Below are 20,730 nucleotides of genomic sequence, written 5' to 3'. Positions count from 1 at the left end.
CATCCTCTAATAGCTTATCTTGCTCATTAGTTGCTTCTCTGCCACTCCTTGTATAGAGCTTCTTAATATTCCAGAGCCTATTCATGACTTATCTCAAATGCAAACAAAATAGAGAATCAGGACCTTCAATTGATGCCTGCGTTCAGAAGCGAATCATCTAGGCATAGATCACAACCCTCAACACGAACTGTGTAATCTTCACTGAACTGCAAAATGTCCTCCACCCGCTTTGGAACAGCAAATAAGAGCAAGCAAGGAATAAGAGAAAAATAAAATAAAATTGATGCGATCTCTTCCAGTAACATCATTCTACTATACTGAAACAAGGTTTCAAATTCCATTCTAACCAACTCAGAGCAAGTAGTATGTATGTTGGACCACCAAAGACATTGTCTCTTCTGGATCAAGGATCAGAAGCTCATCTGTTACAGCAGCCCCTCTAATAGCTGTTATAGTTCTAAAAACAGCAGCATTCCAAAACAAGTTGCCACCAAATATATGACCTTTTCTTCAATGTTTTAGGATTGGAAACAAAGTCCCTTTGAGCACAAAAGTTCCTATCAAACATGCTCTGTAGTCTACACCAATTCAAGGTCCATTCAAGGGCCTTTGTCAGCATCAGATGATGCTGCACTCCATTTGAGCCAAACTTAACAGTCGGTCCAGCACTTGGGATTGGAAAGCCTCTTCAAATATCCCAACATCTGGGTGACTCATTAATTTTCCATAGCCAGCTAGAAGACTATAAACCCGTGGAATTCCATCATTTCCATCATTCGAACACCACAGATCATTAACGACAGAAACGATTAATGTTACTCGAAGTGTTCTTTTTCTTTCCACAAATTGTTGGTCTGTCTTCTTCCAGAATCTGAGTATATGGAATTGTTGGCAATAATGAATGCCATGCAGACGTGGAGATGGGAGAGGTGGCAGAAAGTCCCAACAAGTTCACCAACAAGTGATAAGCCAAATGTCTTGGCGACAGGACTTCTGATATCGGTTCTGTTTTAGCATCAGTAGCACATCTCAATCATCTTCTTGTGGAGGTCAATGGCAGAATTCACAACCTTCAAAGAATCACCCATCTTCTAGTGCAATCTATCTGTCATAAGAGGAATCAATTGTCTTGCCCACAATTCAATCAAATAATTTAGAATACGCAATTTTGGCCAGACATCTCCACTAATAGCTGCAAGTATGGGAGTACCAGAGATATGTTCATAGCTTAAATCCATAACATCTGATTCAGAAAGCCACGGAGACCCCTTAGAAATAGTAACAACCTCTGCACCCATCTATCCCCAAGCAACCCGTTTTACACAACCTTTATCAAGTTCCCACCTTTCTCGGAATGCTCATGGTCTCCATATCCGAGAATACCAAGGTAAAGAAAGGGAAGAAACGTAGATACAGAAGCACACAGAAAGACCAAGAAAGGAAAGAAAAGAAAACAGGGGAAAAGAAGACAGTCGGTGGGTATTTTGAAGTGAGATTGGAACACAAACGGGGACAAGGCCTCTAACATCAAATTCCAAAGTAAACCTATATTCAGATTACTTTCAGATGGAACTAAAAGACGTTAAAAGGAATATTAGAATAGCATAAGTATGCAAGCAAATCAGTCTTAACAAATCAAATTGTGGCCCTTTGCGTCCACACCAAACAACAAAAATGAATTTTTAGAAAACCAGGTCGGGGGATATTAAAACTAGATGGTGATATAGCAAAAATCCCAAAATATAACTGCACAATATTCTCTCTAATTGCTGGGTTCCCGGCCGCTGCACCTTTCTCCCCTCTCAAAAATCTGCTCTTCCCCCCAAAAACCTCTCATTGTCCATGGAGATTGTCTCTCCCAAAAATCCCTTCTTGTATGGAAGTTTCCATATCTCTTCTATGGCTAGCAACTCCTCTCCCCTTTCCTTATGGCCGTCTCTTCCTTATATGCATGGTGGAGGTAACTTTATAAAATAATGCAGCTGTCACTTTCCTTTCTCTAAAATTTTGGTGATCTTCCTCCCAAATAGCCGGCCACCGTTTTCTCATGAAAGAAATAAAATAAAGATACAAATAGAAATAAAAATAAAATAAAGATAAAATAAAATAAAGATTAAAATCAATAAATATCATGAAATTGAAAATTAAAAGAAATTTAAATCACGCACCTAAAAAAATAAATAAATAAAATAAAATATAAAATAAAAAAATAATTAAAAACAAAAAATAAATAAATCAACCACATGCAAGCCATACGAGCTATGTAACCACCAAAAGAATATGAGTCATGCAACCATGCAAACCATGCAGAAACATCTAAAGGTGACCTAGGTGGGCCTAAGTAAGCTACCCTAAAAGCTATCCTAAAAAAAAGAAAGAAAACCCTAAGTCTAAATCCGGCTGCTAAGGGTCACAATAAGGGATCAAGTAATTCCTCAACCAAAGTCTCCAAGGTGACAGAAAAGGTAAGTAGTATGAGTAGCAATGGGCCACCAAGGAACTACTGTGGAGCACTGAAAACGAATTTAAAGACATGTGCTAAAGGGACAAAATTGAGGGTCTACATAACCACATTAGACAAAAATCATAATTTTTAAGATGGAATAATAAATCGATAATTAATTAATTAATTAATTAATTTATAGTTGGATAAATATATATATGATCAATTATTTTAATGAACTAAAATTTTATAAGAGTGCTTAAATCTAAGGTAAAATTAAAAACTAACAAAAATGATTTTTAAAACTAAATCTCTATCCTATAGAATCAATTTTATTTATAATTAAATAAATTACAAAGCATTAAATTGGTAACAAATAAATAAATAAACAATCAATAATTAGACGAATTAAAACCATATCAAATGAAGATTAAAATATATATATATTTTTCATGTGAAGCTATCTAAAATCATATTTTATGAACTTAATATAATACATTAAAACTAACCTTTAACGTGATGAATAAAGAAAAAATAGATAAACAAATGTGAGATTGTATTGCCATATTAAAGCAGACACGTATTGGAGCTCATAAACAAATCAACCCACTCAACCCCATATAATAATCCGAAAATGGTACATCACGAGACATCAAAGCTCCACCAAATGTAATAACTTAAACAATTAAACCACAAGTAACATTTTTTTTTTTATTCAAATGAAAACGTGTTGGACCCAATAAACCATTCAACCTAATATAATAATCTAAACTGAAATGAAACCAGATTTATATATATATATATATATATATTTTTCAAAGCAACCCAATGTAGAAAACAAATCAACTTACCAACGGCTAGGTGCGTGGGGACTGTTCTTTTCAAAAGTGGCAGCTGTGTAGGCGGGTGGTATGATGAGTCAAATCTGGTCGGCTATGCCTGCTCCAAAGCAATCTGAATGGTGTTTGGTTTGCTATGGTGTTTAGGGACAAGTAGCAATAGGTTACAGCATGGAGATGGTGCTCAAAAGTGCCACCCGTGGAGGCTCTATTGATGCGTGGATTGCTTTCCCCTCAAGGTGGCAGTCGTGTGGATGAAGGCTTGATGCGTGGAGTTGATTATTTGAAGGCCAATGAGGTGAAGGCGTGGGTACAAAGATCAGAGGATGGAACTGGCGTGCTGGTGCAGATCTCCAATGGCGGTGGCACGTTCTTCTTTCAAAGATGGAAATGATGCTGCCGGTGGATACTGTGTTGGGCTGTAAGCATCAGAGATCACTCGTGACCTCTGTTTCGTAGTCCAAGGCTCCTTTGAGACACTCCGACATCGATTTTCATGACGGCTTCGGCGGTCCTCTGCTGCGATTTCCGAATCAGATTACATGATGAAGGTACAAAACCATCCGCGTTGAAAGGATATGAGGATGAAGTTTCAGTCTGCTATCCATGGACTGATCTCAGTGAAAAGTTGGTGCTTGGCGATGCTTCAATGGTGTGGCTGAGTTGGAACCTTCCTCTCCTCCAATGGTGCGGCTCAGTTGGAACCTTCCTCTTCTCCAAAGGCGTCAGACCCTCCTATGCGTGCTGAAAGCGTCCCCTCCCTCCTCTAACAGCAGCCCCCAAAATCCTTTCAAAACACGGACTGATGTTTGCCCAAACAACAGCCTTTAATCCATCTGAAACATGGACTGATCTCTTCAAACAGCAGCCCCCAAAATCCTTTCAAAACATGGATTGATCCCTCCAAATAGCAGCCCTCAAAATCCTTTCACAACACGGACTGATCTTTGCCCAAACAGCAGACTCTAATCCCTCTAAAAATCGCAGCCTCAAAAATGTCTCTCAAACGTGAACCCTTTCCCTCTGAAAATCGCAGCCCTCCTCTCTCTTCTCAATGGTGCGACTGCACCTTCTCACGCTCCAAAAAGTAATCTTGCTCCTCTCACCCGGATTCCCCTTAGTGCGGCTGCTGATCTCCTTCCCATTTGGTGTCACCCTCTCTTCTGATGTATTCTGAAAGCGTCCCAAGAATGGTGCAGTTGGTTGTTCTTGCTTCTTCAAAGGCATTAGACTCTCTTATCTAACCTTCCTCTCTAGTACTCTGCCAACATAGGAAGACAAATCACCAGCCCGGAGAGCCTCAATCATCCACGTCAGTCCAGCATCATCAGGACTCTCCTTCCTGAACATGGTCTTTATTCCGTCCAAATACCCATTGAACCTTTCCTTTTTCCATGCCAAAACAGCTTTGGTAATTTTCTTTCTTCATTCATTTCCTTCAGAAGCACAATCAGCACATGCATGGGTGCGTACTTGCTTTCCTTCTTAGTTCATTTCCTTCCATACGTCCTCTCCTCTTCCAACCACCTTGAATCCATCCTTCAACGCATGAATATCCTTGCCAATACATGTTTTCAACCTTCCTTTTTCTCTCTAGTGATGATTCCTTTGGTGAGTTTCTCTACAAAAACATAAAGAAAATTAGACTTAATGAATGAATCCCAAGGTGTTTTAGAAATTATAAAATAAAGAAACAAATTAAATTAACAAAATAATTAAGTAAATAAAGATAATAATAATAATAATAATAATAATAATAGTAAAGTGTCATGCAATCTATGTAACCATGCAATCATGTGAGCAACTCAAGTCATGCAAAAAAATGTTTAATGGGCCTCGAGTGCATCTAATGGACCTAAAGGGTCTAAGTGGACCAAAGACGGTGCCTAATGGGCCTAAGTGTGCCTAAGTGGGCCTAGGGTGGTGCCTAATGGACCTAAAAGGTCTAGGATGGCTAAGTGAACCTAAGTCTAAATAAGGGCTGCCAAGAGTCACAATGAGGTTAAATAAACCCCTCAACCTAAGTCTCCGAGGTGGCTTAAAAAAATATAGGTCACACGAGTAGTAATGGCCCACCAGGGAATTGCTATAAAGGACATGTGCTAAGAGGACAAAATAGAGGGTCTACAATCATTTATATTTATAGGCTCAATTTGAGAGATAAAAGTAAGATTATTGCAAATATTTCTAAGAGACGATCTAGTTCTTACCCCACTAGATGGATTACCTATAATTTGATCCTGTGGGTGGTTGATGACAAATTTCCAATCTTTAGGAAGGTCTTGACTTGATTCACCTTGCACTTGTTGAGGAAGGGGTAGTGCCAATTGTGATTCTTCTTTTTTGGGATCCTCTCAAATTTCTTCTTGTTGCCTTCTATCTTCAATTTGCAATTTTCCCATGGAGGTCTCCAAACCTAAATCATCATCAAAACTCTCTCTTTCTTGGAGAGAATTGTTAGTTTCATAAAAAATAACATGGATGAACTCCTCTACAACCATGGTTCTTTTGTTAAAAACTCTAAAAGCGTTACTTGAAGTTAAGTAACCAAGAAAAATTCCAATATCCGATTTTGCATCAAATTTTCTAAGATTGTCTTTGGTGTTTAATATAAAACATTTGCACCCAAAGACTTTGAAATAGTTAATGTTGGGTTTCTTATTTTTCCAAAGCTCATAGGCAGTTTTCTTAGGAATGGGGTTCAATAAAATTCTATTTAAGACATAACAAAAAGTGTTAACCGCTTCGGCCCAAAAATATTTTGGTAAATTGTTTTCATTTAGCATGGTTATAGCCATTTCTTGAATGGTTTTATTTTTCCTTTCAACTACCCCATTTTTTTTAGGAGTTCTAGGAGCTGAAAAATTGTGGTTAATACCATGCTCATTACAATATTATTCAAAATCAATATTTTCAAATTCTCTCCCATTATCACTTCTTATACAAGTAATTATAAAACCTTTTTCATTTTGAATCTTATTCCAAAACTTTGAAAACTCATAAAAGACTTCATTATTTTGACTTAAAAACAAGACTCGTGTATATCTAGAGAAGTCATCCACAATAACATATGCATAAGACTTTCTCCCAAGACTTGGTGTCCTAGAGGAACCAAATAAATCCATATGCAACAACTCAAGTAGCCAGATATGGAAATGAAGTTTTTGTTTTTGAAAGAGTTTTTTATTTGCTTTCCCACTTGACAAGCTTCACAAACTTTGTCTTTTTGAAAATTAATTTTAGGAAAGCCTCTAACAAGTTCATTTTTGTTGAGTTGGGAAATGAGGTCCATGTTAGCATGTCCTAACCTCCTATGCCACAACCAACTTTGATCATGCATGCTTGAAAAGCATCTATCATGTCCATCATATTTTGAAATATTTATAGCATAAACATTATCACATCTATGACCCATGAAGATGGTTTTATCATTTTGAATATCCTTGATGATGCAATGAGAAGCTTCAAAAATCCCTTTAAAACCTTTGTCACAAAGTTGATTAATGCTTAAAATGCTATGTTTTAAACCATCTACTAATAAAACACTTTCAATAAGAGATGATGTGTCATTAACAATGTTGCCTTGACCAATGATTCTTCATTTTGCATTGTTTCCAAAAGTAACATATCCTCCATTTCTCTTTATAAGGAAAGCAAACTTGGATTCATCTTCGGTCATGTGTCTTGAGCATCCACTATCCAAGAACCACTTATCCTTCTTTGAACCCTACAAAATAAAAATCAAGTTGATTTAGGTACCCATATCTTTTTGGGTCATTGAGGGTTAGTGACCTTGGATTTTTCAATCCAAACCATTTTAGATTTTGCATTTGAATTCTTTTGAGAACCATTTCTTAAAGGACATGTACTACTAATGTGCCCTCCTTTTCCACAAAAGTTGTAAGTAGTGAAAGGACTTGTACTTGTGGATTCTTTTACAAAATAGTTTTTAAAATACTTTTGATTTTTTAAATATTTGAATCCTAGCCCTTATTTGTCAAAAACACATTTTTGGCTAGCTAGAATAATTTAAAAAAAAAAAATTGTCCACAAAAAAATATTGAAAGAGAAAAGGTCAACCATTCATTTATATTTCTCAAAATCTCATTTTCTTTTTCAAGATGAGTTTTAGAAATTTCAATAATTGAAATTTTTTCTTTCACTTCTTGAAGTTCTTTTTCAAGTTCTTGAATTTTCTTTTTAAGAGAATTATTTTTCAAACCAAGTTTTTCAAAATCCTCATACAATTCTTCAAAAACATTATGCATATCTTCATCACTAAAGTTAGAGTTTACCTCATCAAGTTCATCTATTTCCATGAAGCACATGTTTGCCACTTCTTTCTCCTTTTTTTTCTTAAGAGGATTCTTCAATTTCACTCCAAGATGCCATCATTGCCTTCCTCATTTACATCTTAGCTTCACTTTTGTAGACAGGACAATCATATTTAATGTGTCCCGGTTTCTTGCATTTGAAACCCACCAAATCTCTTCTCTTCCCATTTCTCCTTGTCACCATGAGATGAAGAATCCTTTTTAGAAAGGTCTCTTCTAGAGGTGAACCTTCTTCCTCTAAACCTTTCACCCCTCATGTATTTGTTGAGCTTTCTTGTGATGAGGGCTAAATCATCATCTTCTTCACTTGGTTTTTCTTCTTCTTCTTCCTTAGTTGTAGCTTTGAGAGCTATGCTCTTCTTTTTGTCTTCAACTTTTTGTAACTTCTTTGCCAAATTGATCTCATATGTCATTAATGACCCTATGAGCTCCTTCATAGGTAGTTTGGTCAAGTCTTTTGCTTCTTGAATTGCGGTGACTTTTGTATTCCACTTTGATGGGAGTGACCTCAATATCTTCATCACTTTTTCGGATTCCTTGTAGGTCTTTCCCAAAGCTTCAAGACCATTGACAATGTCGGTGAACCTAGTTATCATCTCAACAATAGTCTCATTTTCTTTCATAAAAAACAATTCATAGTTATGAACAAGTAAATTTATTTTTGACTCTTTCACTTGATTTGTTCCTTCATGAGTTATTTCAAGCAATCTCCAAATTTCTTTAGTCAATTTGCATTGACATATTCTTATATTCATTACTATCCATAGCACATTGCAAAGGAAAAACGACCTTAGCATTTAATTGAAAATTTCTTCTATTAAGCTCATTCCATTCTTGCTTGGGTTTTGAAACCATGACTCCATCAACTAGTTTTGTAGGAAAAGTTGGGCCATCTTAAATGATGTCCCATACGTCTAAATCGGTTGATTGTAAATACCAAGTCATTTTAGTTTTCCAATAGAAATAGTCGGTTTTTGTAAAAAATAGAACTCTATTTTTTGAAAAACTTTCAGTTTGAGATGAGCTTGATGGAATAGCCTTTTCCTCTTAGACTATTAAGTCTCAAACAAGAAGCTTAACTCTAATACCAATTAAGAAAATAAAGGCTAAACTTAAATGAGAAAAACACCCAAGAGGGGGGTGAATTGGGTTTTTTAGAATTTTTTTCAACACAACAAATATTTAAGCACAATAGAAGCAAAAATAAAGAGGTAGAGTTAAAGAGAGCAAACTCAGATTTTATAGTGGTTCGACACTTCCTTGCTTATGTCCACTTTCCTCAATCTCCTAACCGAGTGAGGGTTCCACTAACTTGAAGCTTCAACCAAGCTTCCAATCTCCTTTACACTTTGATTCCGGCTCCAATAGGTTTCTAACCTCGGGAGCCAAGAAAAACAAAAAGCAGCCTCAATCGGCCGAGCTGGGGGTCGATCGGTTCATTAGCCGTTAGAGCATTTAATGCTTTGGCAGGTTACTGTTGCTTCGATCAAACCTCGATCGGACCTCGATCGACGGTCGATCGGGAAAGAGGGTGCTTCAACCAAGAAATGAAAGCTACTGGATGAGAGAGAGTGTTTTTAACACTTTTTAATCAGGCCTCGACTAGACAAGGGCAACTGGTCGATTAGTTCCCTGGCCGGTTGAGCCGGTTGGCCAGTGCCTCGACCGGTTCATCCTTTTGGCCCCAAAAACCTATCTTTTTCAGTTTTTTTTTTTTTTTTTTTTAACACTTAGGCAAAGTCTTTAGGTAAATTAATATATCAATTTTGAAATATTTTGCTTAAGGTCCATTTGATAAAACTCAGGTTTCAATGAAATTGTAACTTTAAAGAATAAATCGAGTTTTCAAAGATGTATGAAATTATATGTAAAACCTAAGTGCACTCATGCGTTCATTTTATTAATATTGTGGACATCCAAGGGATAGTGTTATAAATGTAATGGTGAATGACCACCACATTAATTGTGGAATTAAAAAAAGTTCATTTATGTACTTCCATTACTGATCTTAAAGATAAGTAATGAAAGGTCATTTGGAAAGTCTATAAAAAGGCTTCCCAACTCTTGTAGAAGAACTATTCCTAGAAAAGAAGCCTTTTGAAGTTCTTTCACTTATTCTATCTTTTTCTTATTCTTTCTTTCATTCTATTTTATAACTTTATTTAAGATAGTGTGTTCAAAATAAGATTTGAGGATAACACAATGAAATTATTGTTTTTTTTTTCTTAAATAATAGATTGAAATCGTGTCTCGCATACATGAATTTTTGAAAAAAAGATTATTTTTCATAGGTTTTTTTATTTTATTTTATTTATTTTTGTTCTTTTTTCAATTTATGGGAAATTTATCAAAAATCAGGATATGTAAAAACTAACAGGATTTAAAAAATCAGTTTCAAATCTCTGGCATCCCCTCCCTCTTCCGGATGATGGATATTTTCTACCTTGCCTCCCCACTCTGCCCCCACACCACCACCTTCTCCGCCAGCATCCTCGCCGGGAAAACCCACCCCACCACTGCTCTCTGTTTCTCCTCCAAAACTTCTCCTGAACCCGACGAACCTTCGAACTCCTCCGGCCACCTCCGCCGCCCCAAAACCCTCAAGCCATCCCTCAACCCCACTCCTCCAAGTCCTAGAACTACCAAAAATCCCCTCAAAAACATCGTAAATCCCACTATTTCTCCCACCAATCCTGCCAATCTCACCAACAAACTCTGGTTATCCAGCCACCTCTCTCCTCCTCCTCCTCCACCAACGCGGCCGCCACAAGAAACAATTGACGATAATGAGGTTACGGTTTCGAGTAATTTGGATAATTTATGTTCAGATGGTTCACCGGAAATTGAGTTCCGACAAGAGGGTAAAATCTTTGTGGGCAACCTTCCAAATTGGGTTAAAAAGAACGAGGTTTCGGAGTTTTTCCGGCAATTTGGGCCGATAGAGAATGTGATACTGATTAAAGGCCACGATGACAACCAAAGGAATGCGGGTTTCGGGTTTGTTATCTATGGTGGCCCAATGGCGTCGGGCTCTGCAATGAGGGCGGTGGAGTTTGATGGTGTGGAGTTCCATGGGAGGGTTTTGACTGTGAAGTTGGATGATGGGAGAAGACTAAGAGGGAGGTCTGAGGAAAGGGCGAGGTGGGTTCAAGGGCATGGTGTGGATCAACGGTCCAAGTGGCACGAAGAGAGGGAAAGTTCCAGGAAGGATTTCCGGAAAGTTCTAGAAACTGAGCCCGAGAACTGGCAGGCTGTGGTTCAGGCTTTTGAGAGGATTAAGAAGGTACTACTTCATAATGTCCAACTCTTCGTTTGCATGATGAGAAAATTGAAGAAGAGCAAAGAATTCACAAATCTATACACACACACACATATGGCGATGGGGATGGGGGTGGGGGGTTGTTTGTATCTTAAGTTGTTTCTAATTGAAGAAGAAGGTCTTGTTTACTTTGCTAAGCGAGGAATTCATTTTTTCACCATTTAGATGATGAAAGTTTATGATTTCTCTGTGACCCATTAAATGCTTTGATTCAGTTTCGTTTCCTATTCTGATCTATAGTCTGACCATTGGATGATGAAAGTTAGACTAGGCAATGAAGATAGAAGCTTGATTTCAATATTGGATTGTGAAGTATCTTAATTTGAACTGAAATGATGAAAATAATTGGTGTTTGTAGTCCTGATAATTGGAATGAAACTCTATTTAGGTTATATTTGTTTCCTGAAAGAGTACTAATGAAAAAAAATGTTGAAGAAAATGATTTTCTTATGTTTGGATGTCTTGTGAAAGGTGAGGAAAGAAGACACTCATGAAAAGAGAAGGGAAAATGTTAAAAGATTTCCCTCTCTGTTTTCCTTAAAAAAAGATGGGGAAGTGTGGGAAAAGTGAATTCTTCAACAATATATTTTTTTTTTCTCTCAACTTTTACATAGACCACCAAACAAAATAAAAATTTTATAAGCTTTTTTACCTTTCTTTCCTGACATTTTCCCTCTATTTTTTTCCTTAAATTTTCTAAGAACCAAACATTGTTGTAGTAAAACTAAGTTTTGTGTCTCTTATTTGTTGGTATTCATTAGAAGTGGCAGACTTCTTAGAAGAAGTACGATAACTTTTATATTCGTTGTCTACTTTCCTTCTCCTATACATTTTCATTAATCCAAGTCAATTGGGCTGCATATTGTGCTACAAATGCTCTGAATTATGACAATAATAATTTGATTATTGATTTTGTTTGCAGATGTCAATTAATTTATATACTGTTAGAAACTAGGCATTTGGATTAGTGTGTGTGTTTCATGAAAAGGATTGACACAAGGCAAAGAAGTCTATTAATAAATGCCTTATTTGTTATCACTGGAGATGCGTCTGGTTACCTGTGTAAAATCAGGAGATACTATTGTTCTATATTGTTATCTGCCATAATGTCTCTCTTTGTGCGTGTGGCTTGCTCATGTGTTTGCATGAGCACATGCATTAACAAATGTCTCAGGTGTATGTTGAGTAATGTATTCTTTTTGTAGATAACATTTCACGTCCATAATACTATTCCTAGAACAGAAACTAAATACCCTTTTTTTTTCTTTTAATATGGGAAAACAACAGAATATTAATATTTTGGAGGAAATTTGAAAGAGAAGATTCAAATTTGTAAACAGTGGATGATGGGTATCTCTTCTGGATATGTCTACATTCCAAAAGCCTTGTACCATGTGATTTTGAAGCTATGCTCTCTTCAGCAACCAAAGTTATAAAACTGAGCTCTTAGCCACTTGGGTTATACTAATTACTATGTACATCTGTGAAATATATGTCTACTGAAGACAATACTGATGAGAAATTACTATAGACCCTATTTTATTTTTTGTTTTCCCCTTATTTTATGATCTAATGCAGTGTTATCAAAGGCGATTGCCTGGATCACCTAGGCCATTAGGCTAGGCAAGGTAGATAAAAGTCACCTTTTGAAGACCTAGGCAAGGCGACTTTAAAGAGGCAATGCCTAGGCAATCGCCTTGGGATAAGACACAAGGCATAGAGGCAGTCTCCTTTGACCATGAATTAAGATTAAACATACTCAATAATTACTATGATGATGATGCCTAAAGCTTCTCTATAATGTTCAATCTTTTATTTTGTTTTTTATTTTGCTTTTTAGATGTTTAAAAAAATTAGAATATACATTTAGATAGACTTTCAATAATTATTACTATTTTGTTAATTTTATAAGACATCGTGAGTGATGAAAAATTAATAGTGTTGATTGTTGAACACAACACTTATATTGGTTGAATATCGAATAGGTAAATATATGTATATTTTTTATCGCTTTACTATTGTTAGGCTATCGCCTTGTTTTTCACCTTTTGCCTTAGGCTAAAAGGAGTCTTATCGCCTTGATATTGCCTTTTGTCTTTGACAACATTGATCTAATGTGAATGATCATATAATACTGCAAACTAAAAATATATTGGTACATTCAGATTCTAGATTCTTTCATGGAGATTTTAGTTGTGTGAAGTTGGTTGGACTAGGCTTCATTGTCATAGAAATATGTGCTTGCATTTACTAGGTCATGGACATAGACATCCAGATTGTATAACATGCATAAAGAAGAGGTTTGCCCATATAAATAGGGTGACATGCCTATAAAATCTTGTTTCATATGTGGATTTTTGTTTCTAGAAAGTCTGTAACTACTCTGTCATGTTTACATAATATGAATGTTCTTCCTATTGTTTTTGTTTTATTTGTTTTTCAATTTTAATTTTATTTCATTTTTCAAAATTGTCATGTTTATTAGCCTTCTAGAAAAGAGTTTGGGTTGATGGTGACCTATTATGCACGGCGAGGGGATATGCATCATGCACGTGGAACTTTTGAAAGCATGCGAGCAAGAGGAATAGAGCCAACCTCTCATGTCTATACAAGGTAAAACTTCTCTTGATATTAGTTTGTGTTTTTGCATGATTTGACTGGAAATGCACTAGCCTAATACTACCCTAGTTTTGAGGGTTTTATTTCCTATTCTTTTTATTTATTTTTATGTTTTTTAAGCTAATGGTTGCTTGTCTAAGTAGGTGAGAGCAATTATTTTCAAATGTCTTGATTTGTGACAACTAGTCTTGAGCTTTTAAGAGTAGGTATTTTTGTTAGTGCAAGGTGATAATCAACAAGGAGATGGTCTCGGATATGATATCTAAAAGTTGACTAGAAGTACCACTATGGCTAATTAACATCACCATCCTTGTACGAGGCATCTTGGACACTTTCTAGTTGAAGAAGGTTAAGAGGGATGGCGCTTTCTTGTTGAAAAGGGGATAAAGAGAAAGAGTTTTGAAATGTCTCGATATGTGACGACTTCTTGTTAGGTTTTAACCCTTGGTATTTTTGTTAGTTGGGTGATAATGCAAAAGTTGGACAAGGAGATGGTAGGTGTTTTGGATACAATATCTAAAAATCAACTACAAGTACCCCTCTCACTAATTAACATCATAATACTTATACATGCCATCTTCGACATTTTCTCATTGAAGAAGATTAAGTGAGGAGGAGGGAAGCTTGTCTAAGTTTGTAAAAGCAGTTGTTTTGTCATCTTTGTCAACGTAAAATGATTATATATAGGTTAGTAAAATACATGGCGTCTTACTATAGTTTTAACCCCTAGTGTGAAGTGATGATATGTAGGTTTGACAAGAAAATTATGCCTAGTATATGATGTTTAAAAATGAATAGAAGTACCACTACGACTAATTAAAATCACTATCCTCATGCATGCCATCGTGGAGATGATAAAAAAAGGCTAAAGGGAGGGAGCAGGAGGGAGGGAGAGAGAAAGATAGATAGATAGAGAGTAACAATACAGTTTAACTTAAACATATATGTACAAGGTGAAAATATGTAGGTCTGACGAGGCAATTGTGTCTTGGATACCATGTCTAAAAATTGACTAAAAGTACCAATAATACGTAAGTTGGACAAGGAAACTATCTTGGATATGATATCTAGTTGGAACTACTATGACTAATTAACATCCCTAGCCTAGTGCATGCCATCTTGGAGATGATCAAAGAAGGTCAAAGGATGAGAGAGAGATGATCAAAGAAGTTTCAGAGAGAGCAAGTATGATGTTTCTGTTATTTTAATTTTTATATTCAATTTTCCATGTACTCAAGCCCAATAATTGCCAACTAAACAAAATAAACTAACAATCCTCTCCTTTGGCAATTTTGTGACAAAATACAAGATACAATGAGCCCCTTATAACTCACAGAAAACCTCACTGAACCAAATCTTGCTCTTAATTTAAAACACTTCTTATGCAGTGATATTAATCATCTATAATCTGCACATAGTTAAACAACAAACCCATGAAAAACATAGTATGCCAAAAAATAGATTAGATAAATATAATTGGTGAACTCAATGAACCTTTTCTTTTTACTCCTCTTTGTGTCGCAAAAATGACAAATATAAGAAAATAAAAAATGATGAAGCAATCAAGGAGAAATGATATACTAAATATCCAAAATTCAATCTAACATTTATTAGAAAGAAAACAAAGTGCCAAAAGATAATCCAAAATACATCAACAATACTCTCTCTTTCAACCTAATACATTAAGAACCCTATAAAATCCATGAAGCTCTTTATTCTATTGACCCAACTTCCTAACATATATTTCTATGGTTACAAGGATGTTCAAATTAAACCTTAAATTGCCTATGGTCACTAGGAATTTCAAATGATTCCTGAAATTCCCAAAAGTCCAAAAAATGCTTTGTCACAAGGAATATCAAATAACTTGAAAAGATATTAGACATTTTAGTTTTTATCCTAGAATACCTAAACACTCTTAGAATTGTAATTTTCAGAAACTTAGCCAGGAATTAAGTAATCTGCATATAATAGGCATGAAAAATTATTCAACAGGCTATATAGAGAACTAAAATAATTTATTTATGGAATTCAAAGGATTTTCAAGATTAACAAGAATAAAACATAAGTGAAGGAAGTAAAACTTCACTTCCAAAGAATGTAATCATTAACAACATGAGATTCTCATTCCATCTCACCTAATTATTTTAACTAATTAATTTAAGGTCCAGAAGTAGACACATTCAATTTGAAATTCATCCAGTCGGATTTTTGTTTAACACGATTTAATCTATTTCACATAGATATATTCATACATATTCATGTGACTTTACAATTTCCCAAAACAATTTTAGTTTGTTTTTGTGGGGTAATTTTAGAATAGAAAGAAACATTACTTTCATGTATAAGTGCACATTCCACTTTAGGGATTTTTCCATTTTTGCAAGTGATGACTTTCACTTTTGGATTAAAGATATTGAATTTTGAATTTGTTCAAGGTGGGTTTTTTCAATTTCAACATTTTCAAGTATTTAATTTTATGCACATAGAGATGGTTCAAACATGTTGAACTCTAAGAAATGACTTAGTTTGATTTCCTTTGAAAAAAAAAAAGAAATAGATCCACATCACTTTTTAGAATTTTTAGAAACACAAAATCCATATCATGAAGTATTTAGAAAAATCTTAACTTATTAAAATCATTCTATAGATCAATTAAAATGTTCCTAATAATAACAATAAATAATAAATTCATGTCCATCTTTCCAAAATTTAAAAAAATTCTGAAATTTTTTAAGAAAATAATAGGTGAGAGAGTATATTGATTTTCTATGGACATGAATCTAGATCTTAGAAACCCTACAAAATATTTCTCCCCTTAAATACCTAGACCTAAAATCTTGAGGAGATACAACTTTGATCTAGGATACAAAACATACTTTAAAAAGTAACTAACTCCACCTAAATATGAGATTCTAGACTCAACAAAAGATAAGTTCCCCATAAATCCTAGACCTAGATAATTAAAACTAGCTAACAAGGAAGTCCTAAATAAAATACAAAAAACAAGGAAAAAAAAAAAACCCTTGAGGATTCCTGAAAAGACGTAGTACTAGGGATAAAAAAATGAAACACTAAGACTAGGTCTTGGATTATGGAACAAAATATGCTAACTATAGGGTGAAACTCCTAAAGATTTCCCATGTGATGAATTCCTAAGAGAATCTAAAGGTGAAGACTTGGAACTCACTAGGTTTGCACCTTGAACTGCAACTAGGTCTTGTTTTTTGTCCAAATTTTCTTTATTTTATGGACAATGCTAATTAGACTCTTTCCTTTCTTAGGATTAGTATAAGACCTACTACCTTTCTTGATATTCAAAATTTGATTTTTAAGATAATTTGACTCACTAACCTATTTACATGAGATTGATAATTTTCAAAGAGTCTACTAAAGTAGTTGTTTGCCACATACCCAAATTTATTGCAAATAGTGCACTTGGTAGCTTGCTTTGAGGATGATTCCTCAAGAGAGTGGCTTTCACTAGGTTTCACAAAAGCAGTATTTCCACTCGTGGGAGTTTAAGAGACTTCCTGTATACTTTGGGACGCTGTTTTGGCGTTTCCTTTTTTAAATACATACACTCTCTTACTTATCAAAGAAAAAAAAGACTTGCTTAAATAACCTGAACCTTTCTTATCCCCACGGGCCTTTCCTTTTTCAATCATTTCATTTAAGGTTTTAGAACTAGGGTGAAACACTTCATCTTGAGTCCCTAAATTCTTTCTAAGTTAATCTAACTCTGAAGTGAGGGAATTATTTTTAACCACCACATCATGGTGTTCAGATTTAAGGAACTTAATTTTTTTAATTAGATTTTCTTTTTCAACCATAAGTTCCTTGATTCTAAAATTCATGTCATTTTCTTGAGAGTAATTTTTTTAATTTATTATTTAAATCACAAATCTCATATTCTGGAGATTGAATGTGAGCATTCTTTTTCTTTAAAATTTTCTTAATTTTTACATTCTCTCATTTTATCTCATGGCTTTCATGGTACAAGGCATTATATATTTCTTGAAGGTCTTTGAAGTTGCCTTCTTCCTCATTGCTATATTCAACTAGATTTTTGATTGAATTTTAGGGAATTGGGTTAATGAGGCAATGAAAGCAATAGGATTCTTAATTTCCTCATTCTCAGTTGAATTTGTGCATTCAATATCATTAGACTCGGAATCACTCTAAGTCACTTGTATGAATTTCTTATTTTTTTTAGGTGTAGGGCAATTTGAAGCGAATTGCCCTTTCACTCCATAGTTGAAACACTCAATTTGAGATGGTTTTGATGGACATTTTTCTTTATTTTTCTTGGAGAAAGATTTCTTCCCATTCTTTGAGTCATCTTTTGAGTTTGTTTCCTTTTGCATTTTCATAAAGATTTTAACTTTTTTTAGTGAACTTTGAAAATTAGATTGTATGAGAACTTGCACACTCTCATCTTTAGACTCAACTTTTTCTTTTGAAGAGGCCTTTAGAGCTATTGCTTTAGGTCTCTCAGGGGAAGGTAAAATCATCTCATAGGTTTGAAGAGAACCTATAAGTTCATCTACTTTCATTAAGTCCGTATTTTTACTTTCCTCTATTGCGGTCACTTTAGGTCTAAATCTCTCGAGGAGAGATCTCAATAATTTTTTGACCACTTTAGAGTTAGGGATTCTTTATCCTAGATTGAAACATGAATTAATGATATCACTGAGTTTAGTTTGAAACTTAAAGAAGGTCTCATCATCTTTCATCTTTCATCTTTCATCTTTATGCTTTCAAACTTTGTAGTTAATATTTGTAGTTTTGAAAACTTCACAGTAGAAGTGTCCTTAGGTGTTACTGCAAGAATGCCCCATACCTCTTTAACATATTTACAAGTTGCAATTCTGTAAAACTTGTTAGGATTAACACTATTGAAAATATAGTAAAGGGTTTTGGCATCCACTTCACTCCTTTCAGCGTCCAATTTACTCCACTTTTGGGTTGTAATTCATCAATTGAACAAGCATTCTTGTCAACTAAGAGTAAAGGGTAACCACCCATATTCCAGTGTATTCTAGATTCTTTTAGCTTTTATTTTAAGAAAAAATTTCATCGAAACTTTCAAGTGGGGTGATTATTTCCATCAAAGAATGGTGGATAATTTATGGAAGTCCCAACTCTCTATAGTTCCATTTATCAAGACTAGTAGGAATCACTTAAAATTTTGAAAAATATTTTACTTGCCTTGATACAACTTGAAATAAATTTTACGTCTAGTCTTGATATAATGGAACTATTGAGAGGGGGGAATAGGTAGTCCTTGAATTAATCTCCAAATTTCCTTCTTTATTACCTATTTAGTTTGTCCCTTTAGATTAATTCTTTAGTGAGAGTAAAAATCCCATGCATAGATAAATAATATTGATTTTAACATGTGTATAACGTGGAAAACCACCTAGCAATCTACTAGTCATAAGAACCACGAGTGGTCTCTTGACTGCGAATGATTCTTTAAATATGAAAAGATAGTACATAGTTGTACCTGACCAAATGTGCCTATTCCCCAGGGTCTTAGGTCAGCAACACCAATACCATGTCCCTGACATAGCACTCCCTTGTGCTCCTTAGTGAATTATTCAAAGCCCTTATTGAGGTGGAAGCAGTTTGAGTCTAGACCTTTGTTGAAGCCAAGATGTACTTTCAAGAGGGATCTTGAAAGGTTTGAAAGTTGGAGGATTAAACTTTGAGATGACCATTGCTCTCTTAAGGTTTTTGTCTTTCACTTGGAATTTTCATAGAGTCTCATAATTTTCAATAAAACAAATCTTTTTATATTTGAAAGGACTTTCATTATGAAAAGTTTCTCAATTATAAAACATTCCAAAAACCCTAGTAACCATTTAGGAAAGTTTCCAACTTTTAAAACATTCCAAAAATATTTTTTAGAGTCAAACTATAATTTAGAGATAAATACAATTTTTAAAACTTACCAAAAACAATTTTTAAAATTAAAAAAGTAGTAGAAACTGAATTAGAAGATAATATCTTGTATTGGTTATTTCAAAAGTTTTACCAACCATAAATGCATCCTTACCTCAAATTTGATGATTCTTTCCTCCTGAACTCAATTTTACAGATGCTTGAAGTCTTCTTAGCCGTTAAGACCCAAGGAAGTAAGTCGCAAATAATCAATAAGAAACGGAACAAAATTTCCAACTAAACAAAATACAACATAGTTTATGTTCAAGCCACTGATTGAGCTAAAAGAAGATCCTTACCCAAGTCTGAAGAAACTTTTAATTAATCAAATATCTTGGCATTATTTGAGGATAGTTTCTGTATTCAATATATTGTAATAAATCTAATAAAAATTTATTGCTTTTTAAGGAATATGTGTTTTCTTAGTTTCAGATGTTATGTAATTAGGATTGTCCTTCCATCATTAACCATGGTTTATTGCATGCAGTCTTATCCATGCTTATGCAGTTGGTAGAGACATGGAAGAAGCATTATCTTGTGTGAGGAAAATGAAAGAAGAGGGCATTGAAATGAGTTTGGTGACTTATAGCATTCTTGTGGGTGGATTTGCCAAAATTGCCAATGCTGAGTGAGTTAACCATCTACCTCTACACTGAATCTCTCTTTTTTCCTTTTGAGCCTTTTCTGTCCTCTTGAAAAAAGTTCTCTTTGTGGTTAATGTAATGATAAAATCTTTTGGTGCTCTTGCTGTTATAATCACCATTTTCCCTATATGCTTTTTGTTGTATGTTTCTATGTTTCTTTTAATGTAATATGTGCCTCCTGTGCTGTTTTAGTATTTTGGCAACTAAAATCTGGATAGTCAAGTAATCCTTTCAAACTCTATCTTCTTTTCAAAATGTGTATATATGTTTTCTCATAAGTTCCTGGAGTTATATCTTAGCATGGAGAGGTATTTGAAATCATTGATAGAAGGAAAACATAGTATCAATATGTTTTCATCAAGTTTTTGGAGAACGAAAGAGGTTTAGTGTTGAATAATTCTGAGAGCATCATAGAGGAGATCTTACTTTATTTTGAAAAGCTCTACTCGAGTCCTCCTGGAGAGTCTTGGAGAGGAGAAGGCTTAGATTGGACCCCTATCTTAGAAGAAAGTGCTTCTAGGTTGGATTCCACCTTTTACTTAAGAAGAGATTTCTAAAGCCATTTTTCAGTTAGATAGGGATAAGG

General features: G+C 34.7%; 1 protein-coding gene across 1 annotated transcript in view; it reads left to right on the top strand.

The window, feature by feature from the left end:
• The first annotated feature begins 10,024 nt into the window (after nucleotides 1–10,024).
• LOC117928986 (pentatricopeptide repeat-containing protein At5g04810, chloroplastic) overlaps nucleotides 10,025–20,730 on the top strand; it is a 39,806-nt gene continuing 29,100 nt past the window's right edge. Inside the window, exons 1-3 of the mRNA XM_034849157.1 lie at nucleotides 10,025–10,899; nucleotides 13,421–13,548; nucleotides 19,988–20,128. Of these exons, the coding sequence (XP_034705048.1) occupies nucleotides 10,042–10,899; nucleotides 13,421–13,548; nucleotides 19,988–20,128 (1,127 nt within the window). The 5' untranslated portion in view covers nucleotides 10,025–10,041. The remainder of the gene's footprint in view (nucleotides 10,900–13,420; nucleotides 13,549–19,987; nucleotides 20,129–20,730) is intronic.

The sequence above is a fragment of the Vitis riparia genome, chromosome 13, assembly GCF_004353265.1.
Source record: "Vitis riparia cultivar Riparia Gloire de Montpellier isolate 1030 chromosome 13, EGFV_Vit.rip_1.0, whole genome shotgun sequence".
NCBI classification, from domain to species: Eukaryota; Viridiplantae; Streptophyta; class Magnoliopsida; order Vitales; family Vitaceae; genus Vitis; species Vitis riparia.
This window is presented reverse-complemented; position numbering and strand designations above follow the sequence as displayed.